The sequence below is a fragment of the Perognathus longimembris genome, chromosome 2, assembly GCF_023159225.1.
Source record: "Perognathus longimembris pacificus isolate PPM17 chromosome 2, ASM2315922v1, whole genome shotgun sequence".
NCBI lineage: Eukaryota > Metazoa > Chordata > Mammalia > Rodentia > Heteromyidae > Perognathus > Perognathus longimembris.
In genome coordinates this window covers 113,316,554-113,339,985 of record NC_063162.1, presented here as the reverse complement: position 1 = coordinate 113,339,985, position 23,432 = coordinate 113,316,554, and the positions used below count along the sequence as shown (strand labels likewise).

Below are 23,432 nucleotides of genomic sequence, written 5' to 3'. Positions count from 1 at the left end.
TAGGGTCGCTGCACAGGACATTCAAAGTCAAAAAGGGACACTACTATTAAGGCAGATGTCTGTAGCTCATGCCTGTAAGCCTAGCTACACAGCACACAGCACACAGCACACAGGCCCTGAGTTCAAGACTCAGGATTGCTTTTTTTTTTTAAAAAAAAGGAAAACTGCTAAACAGATTATTTCAACAAAATACATACAAATCTCTTAATAAATATTTATACAAGCTACAATAGAAGCTTTCTGTAGCATCAGAGAAAGATGGGTTGCTGCACCGGCAAAATAACCAACAGAGGCACAAAAGCAAGGAATACCTTAGTAGAAGCAGGAAATTAAAAGAAATGCTAGATAACTGACACAAACAATGTAATACATCTATTGTAGAAGACCAGACTGGAACTACAGATATTAAAGAACTTCCAAACCAGTGGTTCTTGGTCTTAGCTGTATTTTTAATTTGCTTTGAAAGATTTTTTTTAAACACTAATGTCTTAGCCCCGAATTTCAAATTCTGATTCATTTGGTTTGGAGTAGATCCTAGGCATGATATATTTCAAAGAGTCATCAATGTGGCTCTAAGGTGTGGCTACAGATTTAAAAAATGATCACTCTAACCAAACTAAAAAATGGACTCTTCATCTTAAAAGCAATAGGGCATTGATGTGAAAATGTCTCATGGTAAGCCATATAGCTCTGCCTATTTCCTCACTATTCATGACAAAAACTGTTTAACTTGGAAATGGGTGAAGTACCTATTGAATTCCCAAACATTCTTGCAAGTAAAAATTTATGTTCTTTTGAGAATTTACTACCTACATTTTGTTGAGTTCAAAACAGTTTTTAAAAAAAAAAACAAAAATAAGAAGGGAAGAGACATAATAAAGCTGAGAGATAAAGAGAGAGAGAGAGAGAGAGAGAGAGAGAGAGAGAGAGAGAGAGATTCAATTTGGTGGCCTTCAGAGATTAATTTAGAACTGATGTTTCCAAAAACATCTCTACATGTTGTTTTGGCATATTGTCTTCCACACAGTAGACTCTAAATATACTTTAAAAATTAAAAAAAAACCTAATGGTAGAAGAGCAAAAGAATAGAATTTCTATAGGATATTTTTGGTTTTGTTTCATTTAGCTTTTTAAATTTGTTTGTTCTTGGTGGCACTGAGGTTTGAACTCAGGGCCTTGCACTTGCTATATAGATATTGAGCCACATCTTCCGTCCATCCCACAGTATTATTTTAGCAAGGAGTCATTTTGGAATATCAGGATTAAAATAGAGAAAAATAGAAAAAGAAAAACCTTTTCTGTTTCCCATGTAGGAAATAAGAAAGAGTCAAAATGAGAGCTGATACCTAGGTGCCAGTGGCTCACACTTGTAATCTTAGCTACTTAGGAGGCTGATATCTGAAGATCATGTTTCAAAGCCAGCCCAGGCAGGAAAGTCCATGAGATTCTTATCTCCAACTAACAATGATAAAACGAGAAATAGCTGCTATGGCTCAGGTGGTAGAGCCCTAGCCTTGAGCAAAAAGAGGCTTGGGGACAGTACCTGGGCCCTGAGTTCAGGCCCTAAAACAGAGGAAAAAAGTGTAGCTGTTATTTGCTTTGTTTATTCTTTTTGGTGGGGGAAATGACATGATCATGTCAGTCCAGTGACTCCTAATCTTTATACCATGGCTTTGAGTAAGTAAAATATGTGGGGACCACGTAAAACACAGATGACTCTCAGGACTTCTTTTTACCTGAGATGGTTTTCAGTTTTTGTCTCTACTGATTCCCATCCCATGATATTTTTTTTTCAAATTTTTATTAACAAACTGATATACAGAGAGGTTACAGTTTCCATGATATTTTTTTTTTTTTTTTTTTTGGCCAGTCCTGGGCCTTGGACTCAGGGTCTAAGCACTGTCCCTGGCTTCTTCCCGCTCAAGGCTAGCACTCTGCGACTTGAGCCACAGCGCCGCTTCTGGCCGTTTTCTGTATATGTGGTGCTGGGGAATCGAACCTAGGGCCTCATGTATCCGAGGCAGGCACTCTTGGCACTAGGCTATATCCCCAGCCCTCCATGATATTTTTTAAAGTGCTTCTTTTGTGAAACTAAAATGTGGCCAGTTCCTGCAGAAAATTCATCTAGTGGAACTTACCTTCCACTCAAACTTCAATTCTTGCTACTGACTTTACTTAATGTGAACTGTTTTTCAGTTGATATAAATTCAATCCATTACCAGTGTTTGTGATATAGTACTCAAGAACAAAGATTGTATCATGTTGCTGTCCATACACAAGAAGCCCTAAGTGAAGCCATACACACAACAAAAATTAGCTTTCCTTAAATGAAATCAGGTTTTGAGAGGCATGCCCTTAATTTACCATGCTGAGTCTCCAGGTCTGATGGCACTGATAGCTCTGGGCACTGATTCCCTAGCTGCTGAGGTTCCTGCTTTCCAGTGGCCTCTGCTCCAATGAGCAAGAGGCAAAGAGACTGTGCCATCACTGGCACCATATCCTATGTGCTCATCTCCATTCAGGAAGTCAGGCAGCCTCATTACCTATTTATGCTTCAGCTATCCTCTGATAAATCAGTCTCTCCATCATCTTGGCCATTAACTGCCCATTACTAGGGCCTTCAATTTAAGACCTGAACCAGAAAATGCTTACTCATATAATCCTGAAAGTCAAAGCAGACCTTTAAGTCACTTAGTAGCCTAAGAATAATATAGTATATAGGTATACTAAGCTGTAATTAAATCTGAGTGTAAAGAATCATCCTGACACTTGGATGCAACAAATATCAGTAGACAATATACTTCATATGAATCAACCTTGGGAAACTGATACCTTTCTGAAGTCCAGAAAGAACTGGGGAAATGAGATGAAAGCTCTTTCCAGCCCCACCATTGGCTTGATATTTGATTTAGAGTGGAGTTAGAAAAACTTTCTCTGCTTCGTTCTGTTGTTACCATATGTGAACTGAAAATAGTCACAATTACAGAATGCTGTGAGAAAAACACTTTAAATCTTTTGTTTACAGTGAAGAGTATATAAAAGCTCATTGCAGATTATAATGTAAGAAGTTAAAGCTAAATAAAGAAAGGTAGAAGAGCAGAGGAGGAAAATGGGTAAGTGATTGAGCTATCAGTCTCTAAAATGAATAAGTAGTTATATTAGCATGAAATCCAATCATTTTAAATGCAGACTTGGAAAAGAGCTGTCTCTGCCAGCTAGGCCATTCTGTCCTAGGGTCAACATCAAAAATAGGCTAAGTCTAAAGAATAAAATGAAAAATGATTAGTTTTTCACATCCAGATTTACTTCACCTAGCCCTATTATGTCAATAATTTTTTTGTTTGCTTGATTTCATGTTGCTTACAGATATCAGGAGTATGTGGGAGTTAAGGCTCATTTCTACTAAGGGCTCAACTCCAAGTACTTGAAGAAAGAAAATTCAGAAATATCACTACACAAATCCCATAGTAAATAGCTGGCACATATAAATCCCATTTCCTCAGAGAAACTAATTCACATGGAGTGAGAACATTTGCTCTAGAACTAAAGAATAAGCCCAATCATTCAGGAGGGCTTTTTGCTCACAAACATACATATAATAAACTTGAGAATAGACAGATTCCTTCATTAACAAAACCCAACTGTCCAAACTTTTCTAAGAACACAACCAAGAAATAGCCTAAGTGAAGTATTAAAGAGAAAATATTCTGTCTAAGGGGGGAAAAAGGCAGTTGTCTTTAGTATCAAGAGATTTGCATCTCTAAGTTGAGAGCAACCTCCAAAAGTTTTCTTTATGGGAACACAAAACTAGAGAAGTCAAGACAAGAACCACAATGATATATCCATGGCTTTGTTTCCTAAGTAGTCATAATAATGATTGATAAGAAGAAGTTATCTTGCTTATCACAATAATCAATGGAGGAGTGTGTGTGTGTGTGTGTGTGTGTGTGTGTGTGTGTGTGTGTGTTTGAGAGATAGTGACAAAAGGATAGGGTAAAATGAGATTTCCAGCCATTTCTGAGAACTCTACCTCATAGGTTTAAAGAATAGCAATATGATATATATTTTTTTAATCAGAGAGGTATTTATTTACAGTTAAGAAAGCAACATGGAGAAAAATAAATGAAAATCATATACATTAAACAAAGTGAAAATCATGAAAGTCCTTAATCCTTTAAAATGATTATACCTTCAGTTAAGTAAATATTAATGCAAAATTAGATAGAGATAGAGATCATTAATGCGAAATTAGCTAAAACAAACAAAACAACTGTGGAAATGGGGTATGGGTCAGTGATTTCATTGATGTGAAAGATTTATACTGGCAATGAACCCTCATTTCTATCACAGATTTACTGAAGGGTTCTTATAACTAAGCATGGTCAGGCCAGTTTTGTTTGTTTATAAGAAAAGCCTTTGCAAATAAATACATTGTTGTTTTGAAAGAGAATCAAAAGAATTTAGTATTTTTATTATAGGATATATAGACTCCTAAAATTTTTAATTTATTTTATGCCAGTTGGCCTGTATGCTACAGAACTAATGAAAGAATCTGTCCAAGATGCATGCTTGAAAAAAAAATAAAGTTGTTAAATATACTGTATTGCATGTACCTAGAATATAATGTTTTCCTGGGATTTTTGCCTTCAAAAATCTGTATATAAAGAATAAATGAAGATAATTGTTCAAACAATGAAAACATCCAAAGTTTGGCAAAATAATGAAATTATTCTCCTTTATAAAGAAGAAAGTAATTTAACCTGTATTTTTATTATTTATTGAATCAAGTCACTGTTAGAATGTACTGTAAAGAGATTTTTTACACTGATTGTAAACAATGTATCAAAGTACAAAGTTCTAAGAAAAGAGAGAGAGAGAAACACAAATCAAGCCACATCCAAATATACATCCAATAAGGCTTGTATGTATGTACATAAGGCAGGAAAAGCTTGAAGCCAATTGTTACCTGGAAAATGATTACTATTTGAGACAATTAAATTCTGTAGTCTAGTTCAATTCTAACAACCTACAAATAGAAGGAATAACTGCTACTCTAAATGAGGGAGAGAGATCCTCATGAAGAGTCTTCTATACCTAAGATGTGATATAAAATAAGAATCATGGAAAATACCACTACTGTATTAACAATTCTTTCCAAGGGAAATAAAATATTTTAAACTTAAAATAAAGCATTTTATATTTAAAGTATCTACTTTCCCCATCTTTACAGTCATTTCCTCACTTGTCACCACATATTATACCCTCCCCCCTCAACCAATCATTCTTTGGATTTTATCATATGAAGATATACTTAGTTTTCCATGATCACATTGTTTTTCACCACTCTAAAAATTATATAAAGATGATTTTTCCCTTAAATGTTACTCCTCCAACTTTAAGTGTTGAATGATCTATTTCTTAAATTAGGGAATCCACCCATTCCAAGGACATACTAAACCTACCAGAAACCTAGTCACTTCACGGGATCAGTCTAAAGTTCTAAAATTCAAATCCCAACTCAGTAGCAAAGATCCAGTCACAAAATCAGCCTTTAAAATCAGTCACAAAAGAAAAAAAAAGGTACATACATCTCCAGGAAACTGTATAAAAGACTGGGTCATATAGAATCGATGTGTATATACTACAGCAGTATTGAGTCAATTGTGAGCTGAAGCATTCAAGTTAAGGGTCAAAAAAAATTTTTTTAAGAATCACATGCAGTTCACTTAGCATAATTTTTTCCAAGTACTTCCATTTCCTTACGAATCGAGCAATGCCATTCTTTCTGATAGAGGCATAAAATCCCATTGTGTATATGTAACACGTTTTCCTGGAAAAAATTATACTAAGTAAAGTGAGCCAGACCCAAAGAAACATGGACTCAATGGTCTCCCTCATAGGGAATAATTAGCCCAGGTTTAAGCTAGTCACAGCAGAGGATCACAAGAGCCCAATATCTATACCCTTATGAACACATAAGATGATGCTAAGTGAAATGAACTCCACATTATGGAAATGACTGTTATATCACTGTTGTAATTACTTTCAACATGCCATGTGAAACCGTAGCTTCTATTCTTGATGATCCTCTTGTATCCCCTTCCTGTGGTTGTACCTGCACTATCTGTGTATCTTATTTGAGTACATTGGAAACCCTGTATACTGGTATTAGCACTAGGAAAGTGAAAGGGAATACCAAAATCAAGAGACACAGGGTAAAAAGACAAACGACTACAAAATCAATACTTGCAAAACTGTTTGGTGTAAACGAACTGAACAACTCACGGGAGGAGAGGGGAAGGGTGAGGGGAGTGGGGGGAATGAGGAAGGAGTAACAAACAGTACAAGAAATGTATCCAATGCCTAACATATAAAACTGTAACCTCTCTGTACATCAGTTTGACAATAAAAATTTTAAAAAAAGAATCACATGCAGACTCTCCCTCAGACTTGAACTATATCTTCATACAGGGAATAAAACTCCTAATTTTGGAGAATTTTAATGGTCATTATGACTTCATGTCTGAATATAAAAAGAAAACAAACTGACATTCTCTCCATTCTTTTCCTTGTTGGCATAAACTCGGATCGTAACAGAAAGAATTTCATGTCAAAGGTATAGAATTTTGTTCCCACAGTGTCAGAAAACAAAAGGACAAATAAAATCATAAGGAGCAATGGCCTCATTGGGGAAATATGGTGGAGCTCTCAAGTCATTAGCTAATCTAGAGCCATTCATTTTCTCCTTCTAGTCAGATTTCTCTGCCTTAAGAAAACTACATACATACAAGAACTTGGATACTGTTTTATCTGTACTATTGTGTTTGGATACACAGAGGTATAAAGTAAATTCTCCAGTTCTTGTCTCAACTGGGAGCAAGTTGGAGCAGTTAGTTCAATGAGGACTATTTTTTTTGGGGGGGGGGGGAACCTGCTAAGTTAAGAGGCTTCCTATAAGACATTTTGATTCTCTTTCAAAGAAAAAAGGCCAGACCTAGTCATTCTTTCTGTATTTTTTCTTCTAATATGTCTACATTCTTTCTGCATTTTAAAATAATGTTTTACTTCTTGTTGCTCTGAATATCTTAAAAGTACCATGGAGGTCAGTTTGCATTTGAATCATTAAATGATCCCTTAAGTATTTTTTTTTTTTTTGCCAGTCCTGGGGCTTGAACTCAGGGTCTGAGCACTGTCCCTGGCTTCTTTTGGTCAAGGCTAGCACTCTGCCACTTGAGCCGCAGTGCCCACTTCTGGCTTTTTTCTATATATATAGTGCTGGGGAATCAAACCCAGAGCTTCATGTACAGGAGGCGAGAACTTTACCACTAGGCCATATTCCCAGCCCCATGATCCCTTAGGTAATGTATTCCCTCCTGAAAATTTTATAGGCTGTCCCTCTGTATCTCCTCTCCTGGGTTTCTGGGAAGATGCCTCCTGGCAAGGGGTCCTACGGTCCAAATGTTCCCCAGATGGGATACTCAGAAAACCCCATCAATTCATCTTCTCTGGCCTTTTCTGGTCTTTCTGGACTGCTTTACCATGTCCATGGCAACTACTAAGCTTGAACACCAACTGTGTGCAAAGGAATTCCCTAAGAGCCACAGGGAGCTCTGAGGAAGATAAGGTCCCTACCCACAGCTTTTTATTGCCAGGGAAGACACATTACTGTTGTACAAAGTAGTGATATAACATAGCTTTTATTGAAACTGTTGTGTCCAAAAAAAAGTCTTCCTTCTGTTTTAAAACTGTGGACAGTTATTTACAAAAAGATGAGTAGCATAGTGGTTAAAATCAAATTCTGTAGCCAAATTTCTTATGTTTAAATCCTAGCTCCATTTCTTCCTAAATTGAATGGTGGTAGGGAAGTCCGCTGTATTTGTTAAGTGGAGACAAGAGTACCAACCTCTGAGGATTGCTGTGAAGACTGAATGTAAAGAATGACTGTAGACTGAATGGTCTAGCTCCATCAATATTAGTATATTATTCTGCAGTATGAACAGCCAAAGTCCCATCATGAAAAGAATGTCATGTTATCAGGAGTCAGGATTAGTTTCACATTCCTTACTTCCAGACTACAGATAGTCTGCTCCTCTCTATTGAAGTCTGTGATTTTGTGCTCCACCAGCAATTACTCTCATTATGGTACCAGATACCTACCTCAGTATCCCCCATGTTTAGTGTTTTTCTAGTGCAGTGTTTTTTGCCCAATTATAAATTCACATCAATTCTGACAACTGTTATTTGATAATAATATGAAGAAACAATATATTGCAAATTATAATTAGGTGATGAAAAAGCAATGAATACAATACAATCAAGAATATTTTCATATTGGTTTCTTCGTTAATTCCTTAGTAGTTATAAGTTTTATTATTGTCCTCAAGAGTGTTATTGTTATCAGCATATGCCTTCTACCTATTCATAGAAACTTTTGACTTGTGTTACTGACATAATTCTATTTGACCAATATTTGTTGGTGAGTTTGGTAGTAATTGGGTTACATGTCACAAAGAAAATCACAGGAAATATTCTTACATGTGCATGTGCACATGAATGCACATGCACGTGTGCACACACATATTACATTAGTGTTGACCAAAACACTTATTGATCTCTAACTTAAAATATAAAAGTAACAATGGAAAACTTTTAATTTCAGATCTGGCAAGTTTAAACTTCATAAGAAAAGAAAGAAGAATTTCCCAGTCCTCTGGGTTCCCTCGTTATTCAAAGATGGAATGGTACAAAGGAAAAAAATGAAGCATCTCTAGTTCTAGAGATTCTCCTGCAGAGAACAGGAGCTATAAAAAGACATGATTAATAGCTCAAACATAACCAAAATACCGGCTCTACCAAGGTCAGAAGGGACAGAGAACAGTGTAGCTGTTTCTCTCATCTAGTGAAATACAAAAGCAGAAATTCACCCAATAGCCTTACGAAGACGAGATGTTCCATGAATATCATATACACACACAAGACTCACCCTGCTACCAGCAAATAGAAACAGTAATAGTCATACTTGGAGCCTTTCTCTTCCTGAACACTTTCTACAATGAACATATGATGCTAAAATAAAAGCATACGGACTTTTCCTATCTAACCTAATATTTCTTAAGAGAAGTACCAAAAACAATTAACTTCAGAATAACAGACTTTGGAAAGAATGTTGAAAACTGTTAGAAATTCAGGAACACATGGCTGATTGATTGTTAAAATATTTATTATTAAATATGGTAATCGGCTGCAAGAAAACGGACATCCTTTCAGAGTTGAACACTACATCCAACACTGAGCCTACTGACATGTTAAGAAGCTGACTAGAGGAGTTTCGATCACAGTTGGCTTGTAACAGTACCATATCATTCAACAGCAAACCTTGCACAGGCCAAACCAAGAAGGAAATGCATTAATTTTATGGTATGTGAACTGTATCTCAATAAAATTGTTACTTTTAAAAGTTTTTGAAACGTTATAAGCACTAAGGAGGAAATAGTCTGGTGATACAATGCTTGTCCAACATGCTCAAGTCCCTAAAATGGAAAAATTAAAATCTGTGTGAAAAATCAGTATTGTTGATAAAACTCTGTTTCAAATCCAATCTAATTTTGGCTTTCATGGAAAAATAAAGGCTCTGAAATAATTTATGGGCACAATGACTCGTAGTTTTCAGAAATGAGATAGAATGGAGCTGGTAATATGGCCTACAGGCAAGAGTGCTTGCCTCATATACATGAAGCCCAGGGTTGGATTCCCCAGCACCACATATATAGAAAATGGCCAGAAGTGGTGCCGTGGCTCAAGTGGCAGAGTGCTAGCCTTGAGAAAAAAAAAAAAAAAAAAGAAGAAGAAGAAGAAGAAGAACTGGCAAAAAAAAAAAAAAAAAGTATCTCACTGCATGGGACAGTATAAATGTCATTTTATGAAAAGCTATTTGGTCCGTGGCACACTTCCTCATGTCCACACAAAAACTTTTACACAAATATTCACAGAAGCATTATTCACAATAGCTTAAAGAAATAGAACAATTTACTTTTTCTTTAGGATAAATGAGTAAGTAGCAGAACATTATTTGGCAATAAAAAGAAATGAGGCATACAAGCTACAATGTAGATAAAAATTGAAAACATAATGCCAAGTGAAAGAAAAGAAATACAAAAGTTAAGATAATGTATTATTCCACTTATATGCCATATCTAGAATGTTCAAGTTTATAGACACATAAAGTTTCATAGTTGTTTTGCTTTGGGAGTGTGAACATAAGAGGATTCAGATTATTTCTTTCTGAAATGATAAAAAATGTTTTCAATTTAATGATAGTGATGGTTGTACAACTGTCAAATTGCTCTAAAAACCTTTTCTTTTTAGATATTTTAAATAGGTTATATGTAAATTATCTCAACAAATCTGCTCAACTATATGTAAGAAAAATATGAGTGATTTTTTTTTTGTCGAAGGTTATACTAGGTCACAGGAAGTCATGAAAAACTGTGAAACACTTTGTTTCTTTGGAACAACTACTTAAATTTAAACTCAGTATATCTCTGTCTGTCTCTGTGTCTTTCTCTCTCTTTCTCTCTCTCTCTCTCTCTCTCTCTCTCTCTTTCTCTCTCTCTCTCTCTCTCTCTCTGCTAGTCCTGGTGCTTGCACTCAGGGCCTGAGCACTGTCCCTGGCTTCTGGCTTCTTTTTGCTCAACACTAGCAGTCAACTATTTGAGCCACAGCTCCACTTCTGGCTTTTTCTACATATGTGATGCTGAGGAATTGAACCCAGGGCTTCATGTATATGAGGCTAGGCCATATTCCCAGCCCTTAAATATAATCTTTTAACACAAGAACCTCCCCACCAGAAATCCTTCCTTTCACTTCTGACTTAAACCTTACTTCCATATTCCTCATTCACAGTCATAAAAATGCTCAAAATTACTTTTACTAAAATGACTATTCTCTGTTCTCTAGTGGGGTCTTCATATTTAAAGTAATATGTGCACAATCTTAGAAGCACAAAAATGTCTTGGAGTACCATATATATCCTCCTAAGAAGTAAAAGAAAATTACAGAATACTATATTAACTCACACCATTAATTAATATGTAAGTAAATTAGGCTGGGCATGGGGGTGACCCCTGTGATCTTAATATCTGGGAGGCAGAAAGCAGGCAAGATTGAGGCCCCTGGACTGTGAGACCCTATCATTAAAAACAGGACCCTAGGCAAGACATTATCCTGCAAAAAGACAAAAACAAAACACTGTAATGTATCTAATTGGAAAATATTTCAGCTTAAGATAATATTTTAAGGTAAGAATTGCAAAAATTTAAAGCAAAATAAATTGACAAGAAGTATCTGTGGCTTAGCCACAGAGAAAAAATTAAACGTCCTTAATATAAAAACATTTTTTAAAAATTAAAGTTTTGTGTGTGTGTGATTTGGGGGTTTGAACTCATGGTCTTAAACTTGCTAGCCTGGTGCCCTACCACTTGAGGTATTCTTCCATCCCTGTTTTTTGCTGGTTATTTTGAGTCTTGCAAACCTTTCTGCCCTGGCTGGCCTCAAACTTCAATTGTTTCATTCTCAGCCTTCTGGATAGCCAACAGTATCCACCCTAAAGAATAAATACTAAGGGAGAAGCTCAGTTGAATGTGTCATATAAATTCAGATCCATTCAAAACACTATATGTCACTCTCTCAGAGGATGTCATCACTGTCTTAAAGAAAATGCTGCTCCAGGCAGCAAATGACAAAATGTGGTGAATAAAATCATGAACAAAGGTTTAATGGCTTGGGTTTATTTTTCTTAAAAGATATGGGACTATAGAAGGACATGAATGATTTTGTTACAGTGATTAAAGTGGCCAAGGAAATAGCACAGCAGCTTTCTGGGTTGAAATGTCACTGTTAAGACTGGTCCAAGTTCTTGACACTTTCTCTGGCATTTTCTCTCCTCTTATCACTATGACTCTCCCTTTTCTCCTAAGCACTTCATGAGAATCAAAGCAAGAAGGACAGCTTAGTTATTCTTTACTGTGCAGGGACTGCAAGAAAATCAGAGCATAGTGAATATGGGATGGTGCTGATATACCTGCAGAATATGGGGGAAAGGGAGAAGGAAAGAGGGGAAGAGAGATCAGGCATACATGTGGAAGGATGCTCATCCTCCTTTTCGCCCCATCCCTATCTGCTGGGGAAAAAATAATGTAACTGTGGAAAATATCTCAAAAATACATAAAATCAGTAACCTACATAGTCACAGAACATTTTCTCTGCATCCTTGAGACAGAAAATTAAAACACAGACCATAAATGCACCAAGGCTTAGTGCTAAACAACAGTAAAGAACATGGTTTTGTGAATGACAATGATTCATTCCCATTCATAAATGGCCAACTCTGAACCCAAGATCAGAGTCTATCACAGGGAGACAGCTACTAGTGCCCAAGTTACCAGTGCCCGGAGTCCTTTCCCCAATACACACATGAGCATGAACAATTTTATGCCAAATCTATGAGACAGCTTTACTTTTTGCACAGCTATAACAGTGTTTTGTCATTCCTTTACCCTGATCATGAATCCTGTAGCCAAGAAGCAGGAAATGTGTATTGTATAGCAATATTCCCCATGGAAGAAATGATATACTCAGCAAATAAGTACATAAAGGTGAAAAACAGGTCATCATGGGCAACATGAACTAGGAAAACGAGGTTAGGAAGATTATTCTAGCAGTAAGAACAGAATGGCCACCTAAATGCCTGTCCAAGGAAGAGAATGAATGGGGACACCGTTGAAGGCCAATCAAAGAAAAAGCAGAGAAAACAAAACACATAGAGAATAAAATTTGAAGGTAAATAATAAAATAGTAATCTAGTTGAACCATAACCCATTTTCAAAATCCAAAAATAAGTTAAGTCCAGCATTTTGCAATAGGAATGGTTCCCAACACTGAATGTAAATAACCATCCAGAGATTTGTTTTTACTTTAGTTGCTAAGAGAAAAAGGGACACTTGACAGAAATAGAGTGGGGGAAAAAGACAAAATAAACCAAAGGTCATAAGAAATGAGAAGCTATGTTTACTGTCAATTGCAAATGGAAAGAGACTACAAGAAAGTGACAACATTACTAAGAGGTGAGAAAAGAAAGAGATACAGTAAAGAGAAAAGAAATAATTAACTAGAGGAAACCTTGTGTAACAATTTCAGTCAACTTTTGCTTGTTCTTCAACTTGTCTTGTTTTGTCTGCACTTAACTCAGGGAAAAAATGAAAATCAAGATTAGGCTCTATATGGCTTCATTCTGTTTCTCTGTGGAATTAAATTAAAACACCCCAATCATCCTATAGACTTTGAGAATCCATAATCAGTACAATTAAATCATTCATTAATCAATGATCTTAAATAAAATTCCTTATTAAGTTAGTTAAATTACAAATTAAGAGTATTTTTCTGTCATTTCCTATGAGAGAACATTATCTATACAAGATCATTAAGGAATATAAGAACATCATGCTAAACTTATCTTTAAGAAATTAAGTTAAGCAATAATTCTTAATATCTCAGCTTCAGTACTCTTTCATGTTTTTACCCTATAGCATGCTAAGAGTCAACAAGAATTTGTATATAATATGGTTTAGTCTTACCTCTAGTCGCCTACCCAGCCAGAAATAACTCCACCTTTGGTGACAGCAATGGATACATTGTGACTTTTCCCTAAATTCTACCAATCTGTATCTTTCCAAATTAAATACATTACAAAGAAAGCATTCTTCTCGTATTTATAGCTAAACCATCTACAGATTCATAACATATGAGAATAAGTTTTCAGTCCTGAATCAAAACTTTCATCATCCTCGGTGATGAAGTTTTTTGTGTTTTTTTAAACCAAAAATCAATTTTAAAAACTCTTTCTAAAAAATGTTATTCAGCATAACAATAAATTTGAAAATGTATCTGATAAGACCAATTCCCACTGTTCTCATTAAATTTAACTAATGTTCTTCTGGAGCACACACTAAAGTACTCATAATTAATACTAAAAAACTACCAAATTTACCTTGAAAATAACAAAATCAATAGCAAAAATTTATCAAAACAATTGCAAATTTCAAAACCTCTGGCTTGCAATCTTCATTCATTCAATGTACATTTAATTAACAAATACCACATGTCATTCAAAAATGTGTCTACTTTTCATTTTATACAAATTGTGATTTTCAGAGAATCAGAAAAGTATAAGTTAATTGAGTTTTCCTTCATGACCCAGAAGTAGCTCAGGTCTAGAGTGTAAACTCACAAAGAAGAGAAGAGTGGACCCCTAAAGCTCTATCCCATGAGCCTGAAGACCTTTAAAACAAAGGAGAAGAGGGAAAGGGGAAGGAAAACAAGAGGAAGAAATAAGGATGGAAAATTAAGGAGCAGGGGAAAAGAAAAAGGGAGGATGGAAAGAGAGAGAGAGAGAGGGAAGAGAAAGGCAGGGGAAAGGCAGACTAGAGGGAAGACAAGGATAGGAGGTAGAGAGTTAAGAGAGGACTTGTTCTTTCCTCAGAATTAAACACCCAAACTCTGGGGAAATTGAGGACAATTGCAGGAACTATTGGAGAAAGTTTGATTAACACAAGTTTTCTTTTCAAAACTAGGACTCAGACATTGTCTATAATTCCAGCATTGTGGAGGCTGAGGAAAGAGGATAACAAATTCCAGGCTAGCCTAAGCTACACAATGAGAGACTCCTGTAAAAATAAATAAAATAAAAATAACAAAAACAAAAATCCTAAAACTTAGATCAAAAGTAAGACCAACCACTAAACCTTAGATGGCAGAGATTAAAAATGCCGAACATTCCTCAGACTCTTTCCAGCTTTTTCTCTAGTGAAGCCAGGATACCGGGTTAATCAATTTATTAGGTCTAGTTATCTTTAAAAATAACAACAACAACTTTAAATATGGTGCTTTATTTGGCAAGGGGGAATTTTCAGAGCTAATTAAAGCAACAGATCTAGACATGGGAGTTTCCTGGATTGGCCAGGAGGCCCCTCTCTAACCACAAAGTCCTTAAAAGAACATAGCTTTTCCCAGCTTATCAAAGAGTAGGACAAACAGAAAGGGTCAGCAAGTAACTAGCTTTCAGGATGGAGGGAGGGGAAAACTGGGACTCTAGGGAATGTAAGTGACTTTAAGAAGCTGGAAAGGGCTGCAAATGTTCTTTTGGGATCATAGAAAAGAGCACAGTCCTGCTCACTCCTTGATTTTTAAGCTCTGTGAGAATCATATCAGACTTTTCTTCCTGGGGAAATGCTAAAACAATAAGCCTGTGTTGTCTTAAACCTCCAAGTTGTGCTGACATGTCATAACAGCATTAGAAAACTGATATGATGTCTGCAGAGACCAAGGAGTTCTTGTATCTTCTCTACAAGAATTGCAACTGTGATTTGTGTGAGCCAAGTCACCTTACCTTCCTGCTTGATTCAAAGCCTGCTTTTGCTCACACAGTCAACTGTGTCTGCCTTGTTCCTTCTCCAGCCTGCCCTAAATTAATAATACCAGACTATGCATAACCTTGACTGCCACTTATGCCTACCAAGGATCCACAGCATCTTTTAAATGCATTAAAAACACACTGGAGAATTCAAGGAAATCTACAGAGCCAGATTGTCAAATGGCAACAACTCCTGCAGCGTTTGATTAGGAATATCAAATTATGTATGCTATCACAGTCTCAACATTTTGAGCTCACCAGTGGAGGAAATAAAGGCAATCTCTCCCAAAACAGTCTACTTAAAAGACAAACTAAAAAAAAAGAATAAAAAACTGACCTGCTAGAAGGCTAGAGATACAAAGCAATGACAAATAGAATTAGTGCTCAAAAAAGCCACCAACAAAAAATTCTCTTGCCTCAGGGAGAACATTTTAAAACCACTTGCAAAACTCAAACTCTTACATATTCAGGAAAGCACCAACTATTTCTCATCTTCAAAGGGATATGGTTTCTATTGGACAAATAGTTCAACAAAAGGGAACTACTTTTGAGCAAGTACATTCTACATTCCTTCTCTTTCCAATTAGAACAGCTGGTAATTCTGGACCATGGTAAATCATTTATACTTTTATTTTCAAAATCAAGGTACATATGGTGATTTGTCCTGGAGAAAACAAAACTTCTTTCTATCTTTAAGAGAACTCAAGTGATGAAAATAAGAAGCAAAAAGAACCATCAGCAACCCATAAACTCTTAGAATCATATCTAGTTTTCCATAGGTAGTTGTAAAGAAGTAATAGAAGACTGGTTCCTTTGTTCATAGTAAAATGAGGTGAAATTTCAGAGGTAGCAAGGATATATACATATGTATCTACAAACATATACATATGTAGATTTATTTACACACATACACATACATACACATACATACACATATATACAGAGACATACACAAAAAATTGGTACCTTTTAGTGTAGAAAAAAGAATTCCTGAGTTAGATTAGATGGCTTTTGTTATATTTTGTCTAGGACTCTGTAGTTACACTTAGGTATATAAATTTAAATGAAGGGAAAAAATTATAATTTTTTAAAGTTTTACTCTCTTGAAGCTGTTCAAGTATAAAAGAAGGCTAATTGGAGAACTAGCGCGAGCTGGGAAACATTCCCTTCCTGTTTACTCCAGTATAACAAAGTTTTAATTGATAGTAAAACTTTATCCATATTGAGCTACTTAAACAAATGCACATTAAATTAAAAGATGATGTCTATGCTATCCTTGCAAAATATCTCCAATATTGTAATTCCAGGAGCCCATTCCTGCCAAGGAAAGCTGCACTGCGGACAATTTACTGTCAAGCTGACTCAGTACTCCCAAATGAAACAGCACAATTTTAAGCACAGCTCATCCACACTTAAACATATGTACAAAGATATTCACAGAAAAATTACAGAAGACCTTCTGTGTCATCTCGTTACCATCTTGCATTTTTTCCAACTCTTCACTATCAAAACTACAGGGAATTTTAGATCTCTGTCACTGACACATGACTGTGACTATTAAGAAGCTACAACTTTCTAGGGGATGAAATAGAGAAAAGTAACTATATACTCTTGGAAGCAAAAACATCTAACAAAAAAAGAAATTCTGCTAATGATATAGAAATAAAATCATTGAGTGAAAAACAAATTATTAAAAATTCATGAAATGACCACACAATAAAATAAGCTACCAAATAGCCTATCTTTAATGCTTGGTTAGTTAAAAAAAAATCACTACCACTACCATCATTACCACCATCTAGATGCTTACTCTAAAAAAAAAATTATATTTATATATTATATTTATAGAATTACCAGTATCAAACCATCAGTAAGACTCAGTAATCTTACCCGAATGCATTGTCAGTTTTTAGAAAGTAAGTTTTATCCTTCTCCCTGCAAACACACAATTCATTCAGGATTAGTAATATCAAGACAGAAGGAAAAAGATAAAATATTTTTATGATTCTAGTGCTATTTTCCAACCCTAAAATTATTTCAAAGTAGGTAGAGAGCCTTGAGGAGGAGAGCACGGTTACACATAATCAAGATTCTACCATTCTACCATTTCTAAGACTTTATGGCCCAATAAGCTTTCTGTATGGCTGATCATCCCACTTGAGGCAAAACTTCTGATTTGAAATAACTAAACAATGCAGTAAAGAAATTTTTTGCTATATAGACCTAACAAAGCCTCTATTTCACACCAACATAGTTACCATTTAAATAGAACCAAATGAAATTCATCCTAAAATAAGTTTTATGTTCCCACTTAGCAATGAAAACAGACACATTGAAAATAAAATTAGGATAGTTATGCAACCATAGGTCTCATGAGTGCTAGTTAAGTAATACATAGTTGATGACCTTTACTCTAGGTCAACTGCTAGATTCTACCAGGTGAGAAGTCATTCCTGAATTAAGATAAATGACCTATAAGGGCTCTTCTCTCTAGAACTATTCAATTTCACTTAGTTATGGAAATTTGAGTAATTTGTAACTATTGTCTTGGAATGTGTTAAACTCAAGTAATAAGGCTACCAGTGTTCATTCCAATAATGCCATAAAATTTCTAAATAGTACTAGAGTAGCCTGGGGGAGTCAATGTCATTTAACGGGCTTCTAGATTATTTATTATATGAGATTACTTACTATATATCCAGCATTGTTCTAAGTGCTTTATAAATATGACATTTTCAAAATATATAGAAACTAAGTTCTTAAATAATTCAATAAAAATGCAAATGGCATTTACCAGTGAATAAAATGAAACAGTCACGTTTGCTCAGTATTTGAAGTTAAAATATTCATTTCTAACAATTAGGACTACCCCACAGTAGCTAGTTAATTCTCCTTACTGAAATCCTTGGAAAGCCTTTTGGACAAATCCGCGTCTTGGGTAAGTCAGGAAGATGTGCAGCTTTTGTTCTCTACTTTCTTCTTTTTGCTCTATGCAACTCACAAATACAAATCTGGAATACCTGGACTTACACATGTCTATCTTCTTGCTGGCCTGCAGTTAGATACACATAATCCCTTCTCTTAATAGGGCCAATTCCTAGCCCATCCTCCAAACAAAGACCACACAGCACCTACCCCAGTCAACCTACCCAATCTGCTGCTCTTCAACAGACAGCTGTCTGTAATCACCTCCAGCAAATCATACCTTAGGGTAAAAAGTAATTGCTTATTCACTAATTCATCTTCCCACTTTCCTGAGAACAATTTAAAGGTTAGAACTGTGTCTTTGATCTCAAAACCCCTGGGCATTTCATAAAAATTCCTACATAGCAGGTGCCCCGGTAAATAAATCCCTTTAAATGAATCAACAAATGAATATATATGTATATATGCATATATATAATTACACAGATATACACATATATATGTACATGCACATATACACATATATGCATACATATATACAGAGACATAAACGAAAATTGAGATCTTTTAGCGTTAGACACACACACATAGAGAGAGATAAGCTTTGTGAGCTCTCAGAATAAAATCATCCTGATTTTATTTCTGAAATATAAAAATTTGTTAAAAAATATCTTAAGATACCCCAAGTTTTTATCTACTTAATTACCAAAGAAATACCAAAGGTCACATAAAATCAATATGTGCTTGCAGGTCCAGTGACAGCTGTCAGGGAACCAGAAATGCCAAAGGACATGAAAATTTAGTTTCCTAACCATAGAAGATTTAGGTCTCCTCTGGTACTTAGGTTTTTACGATTTGAACTGCCAGATTCAGTTGAGCTTGTCAATAATTTACAGAGCATGTTGAAATGCAATGACTTCCCAGGTGATGCATACAGGAAGCTACACTAACTGTTCCTTATTGTGTGCCTGGCAGTGGGGTAATTATTACTTTCATGACAACACAGTAGCATTACTTCCAGTTCTGACTTGAATTCATGATCTACTCATGCTGTTTACCTAAATGCTACCTATTTGTAGAGTAGCCAGAGTTTTTCATCTTAATTATGAATTGTGTAGGAATTACAAGTTGCTTGGATCCAAGACATCTTCTGCTTCAAATAGACAGATAGATACATAGATTCATAGATTCATAAATAGATGGCAGCAAAGTTTTTCATTGATTATTCAACATTGATTACTCGATAGTATTAAATAATTCTTATCTTTTAAAATATATCGGATTTAACAAATCTTTACCTTTCAGAGGTGTATTACTAAAATTTATTGCGATTGAAATTATATAATTTGCTTAAAAGTAAAACAGGAAAGAGAAGAAATATGTATAGAAAAAGCAAGACTGACCATGAGTAACTATTGAAGCTTGGGGTTCACTGTATTATTCTGTGTACTTCTGTGAGTGAATTTTTTTGCCAAAGATCACAAATTGGCACAAGACTATTCCTCCATAGACATAACTCTAATTATATGAAATAAAAATTATTATATATACTATATAATACAATAGTATTATATATTTGTATATATAAAATAATATATAATACAAAATTTTATGTTATATAAGTTCATATAATTAATTATTAATCTTTATTTTGTATGCCATAATTATAATTATTAATTAATAAGATAAGAAATTTGTGTTTCCTCCTGGGCACAAGATAACTGCAAAAGGAAAACAGGTCGTCACCAAACATTAACTCAAATGAGAGTTCTTCATTCCAAACTTCAAGTATAAGGTTTGCTACTACTAAAATCTAACTTTGAGGGCCATTACAGTAGTTTTTAATTTCTATCTTATATTAGTAATTTTAAGAAAATCATGTGGCTAAATTATAGTTTGAGTATTTTTTTCTGTTTTCACATCTCTTCCACATGTAAATTACTGCAAGTACGACATCATCGTGGTTTATCTGTTCACGCATGCAAAGATGTCCAACTTGTCTTTACTGCAGTAAATTTTATAAAAATTTTCCTAAATTTCCCATGTATTCACAGGTGGGTGGACTGTGTGATTAATGCCTATAAATACATGGCTCCAAAAATATTTACTAAAACGTAACGTTTTAGTATAACGTTCAAGCATATCGATAGATATCTTTTATTGATTTAAACACAGGAACAATCATACGGTAGTTTTGGAAGACAATGTATACACGCTCACTAAACAACACAGCCTAATTACATCAAGGAAGAAGTTAGGGGAGTCACTCTTGTAGACACAGATTTTGTAGGCACAGCTCTGATCAGTCCACAGATCTAAGTGAGCAGAGAATGTTGACATTGTTTTTGTTTTTATAGTTTGAGTTTCTTACAAGTGTATAGTCGTCTCCCCCCCTCCCCGGCTCCTTTTTCTTTCTTTTTTTTTTCCCCCCTACAGAATCAATCCTGAGTTGCAAAGTTTTCTCCAGCAGGATTCAAACAACAACAATGGTGATGCAGACTCTTCCTAAATGCAACCTCCTCCGAATGTATGGCTTTCTCCTGACTACTCAGGTGAGAATCTGTATGGTTTTTCTCCTGGCTACTAAGGTGAGAGGGTCTTCCTTCTCCCTTTCTTTAAGATTATCATAAGGCTGGGGGCATCTGGCACCGACTCCTCAGAAGTCAAGCCTTGGGCCTGTGCTCTGGGTATTTTTTTTGCACCCCCCGTTTTCTTCCTTCTTTTTGCACTGGGCGCACTGTGCGCTTCTCACTCACTACACCGCGTCTCCAGGGCAACCGAGAGCAAATGTAAGGTCGCGGGGTGGGGGGGGGGGGCGGGCTGCGCCGCCGACCCCTCCGCCCCTCGCCTCTCACCTGCCGGCCTCCGGGGTCGCCCCGCACCCGCGTGTTGAGCTGGTCGTGCCGAGTTTCGTCTTCGCCGCCGGAGCTGTAGACGAGGCGCAGTGGCACGATGCTCTGGCGCCCCTGGAAGCGGTTTTCGTTCCCTCTCTCCAGCTCTGTCAGCGAGGCGTCTCCTTCCAGGCAGGAAAGTGTGGGGGGGGGGGGGCGGGGGGAGAGACAGAAGAGAAAAGGCAAAAATAATGATCCTGAATCACACTGTCCTCCATCCTGCGTTCCCGCATCTCCCCCGATGAAGATCCCGCCGCCTCCTCCCTCCTAGACCCCATCTGGAAAGGACATGGAGACACCAGCTGGAAAGCAGTGGACCCGCTCAGCTGAGAGCACACAGCATCAGGGCCCTTTCCCAACCCTTTCCCCCGTTGCTCGCAGGCCTCTGACTCCAGGCTTCAGATGCCCCCGCCCCCGACCTCCCCCCCCCCCCACATGTATTTTTGCTTCTTCTCAGCATCCTTCCAAAAAAGAAGAAGAAGAAGAAGAATTCTCCCCGCGCATTGGGAAATAAAGGTGTCCCTTTGCAGTGCGCCCAGGGTCTTCAGAGATACCCAGAAAATAGCAGGACCCCAAGCCACACAGGGTGGAGAACTTACCTGGCCGGCCGCAGCGCGCCAGGGGGCAGGTCCCCAGGGCGCAGAGCAGCAAGAAGGGCACGGGCGCAGCCGCCGCTGCCTGCATGATGCTGCTGTCTGCCCGCCTTGCCTCAGGTGCTTAGCTTCTCATGCCCGGGCCGCTGCGTCCAGTTCCCTTGATCGGAGCCCGCCCGCTGCCTTTCTCCGCCCCCTCCCAGCCCAGGCCGATGCTGCAGCGGACCAAGGAGCTGCAGCCTCCACCGCGGCGCTGCCTCAGTGCTGCATTGTGCTCCGCGGGCGCTTCCGCTGGCAGGGGGGCGGGGAGCGAGCGAGTGCTGCAGCATTGGCGGTTGGTAGCTAAGTGGTTTCAAGCGCCTCCCACCTCATCCTCCCGCAGAGGCTCGGGCGGGTGAGGAGCGCACGGTGGGGAGCGAGCACCCCGTGTATTCGTTCCCCGCTCACCGGCAGGGGCGCACGCAAGAACATCAGCTGGGAAATGTAGTTTCCACTCCTGCTAATCTTCACCAACGCGCAGATCAGCTACGCCCTGCACACTGGAGGGAGGGATGGAGGGGGGGATGGAGGGAGGGTGGGAGGGAAAGTGCCCAAGAGAGGTCATCGCTGGAGAGCCTATTGGCAACAAGATTACTGACTTACCTTTGAGACAGTGGGAATTCATTCACGTCGTTTGATTAAAAACAAAACCAAAACCTGTGATGTTATTCACAATTTAGCAGTTACTTTGATCAGGAAAGGGACCCACATGCTGACTACGTGGTAAATAAGTCACTAAATATGGATTGAGGATCCATATGAACTGCCCAGTGGCTGGACAACTAATTCTTCATGGAATGTTACCTGCTCTCTGAGGTAGTTGACTAAGGCCAGGTTTTTTAAAAATACAATGTGGCAAAATGTGGTAATTAATTACATTGAGAACATTTAACCCATTCCCAGGAAGTCAGAGAAAAATCTCTTCCTGGATAAGGTCTGGCAGGCACTTCTGAATTATGATTTAAGCCAATTTTCCAGTACCTGTTCTTTCTCCTCTATCTGCCTACCTCAAGCCAGCATTTGAAAACCAGACATAAGAAACTGCTTATTTCTCTAGCTGTTTATTCCAAATCCACAAATAAAGGATGTGGAGGTTGGTTCTCTTGCATTGTTTTGAATCTTTGACTCATAACATGAATTCCTTTCTTCTCTATTGTGAGCAGAACATATATTTGTTCTAGCTAAACTGTGTTATCTAGAATTATTACTTAGAAATGGCTTCACAAATATAGAGAGGGAGTCTTTTTCCCCCTTGCCCTAAATTCTTGGAAAAGAACACATTGTGTTTTATTCAGGTAACTACATTCATGGAGCTTGTCATTTCAAAAGGTTTCTTGAAATCTTCAAGTCAGTGAGACCCTTAAGAATCCTATATGACATATAAATGTGATTTGAAACACATGCTAACAGCATAGATTAGACATTAATTTATCATATTCCATAATATAGCAAAAGAAAAAAATTGAACCCCAATGGTCCTCTACCTTCTTCCTCTGACATTACAGTCACAAATTTTAT

The 23,432-nt window shown here is 37.0% G+C and overlaps 1 protein-coding gene across 6 annotated transcripts in view; it reads right to left on the bottom strand.

The window, feature by feature from the left end:
- Adam22 (ADAM metallopeptidase domain 22) overlaps positions 1-22,052 on the bottom strand; it is a 195,014-nt gene extending 172,962 nt beyond the window's left edge. For 4 of the 6 annotated variants that reach the window (XM_048339964.1, XM_048339959.1, XM_048339960.1 and 1 more), the window contains exons 1-2: positions 21,882-22,052; positions 21,247-21,407 (exon numbers count right to left, since the gene is read on the bottom strand). In XM_048339964.1, the coding sequence (XP_048195921.1) occupies positions 21,247-21,407; positions 21,882-21,966 (246 nt within the window). In that variant the 5' untranslated portion in view covers positions 21,967-22,052. The remainder of the gene's footprint in view (positions 1-21,246; positions 21,408-21,881) is intronic. The other 2 variants (XM_048339961.1, XM_048339962.1) reach the window with 1 other exon arrangement.
- Between the last annotated feature and the right edge of the window lie 1,380 nt (positions 22,053-23,432).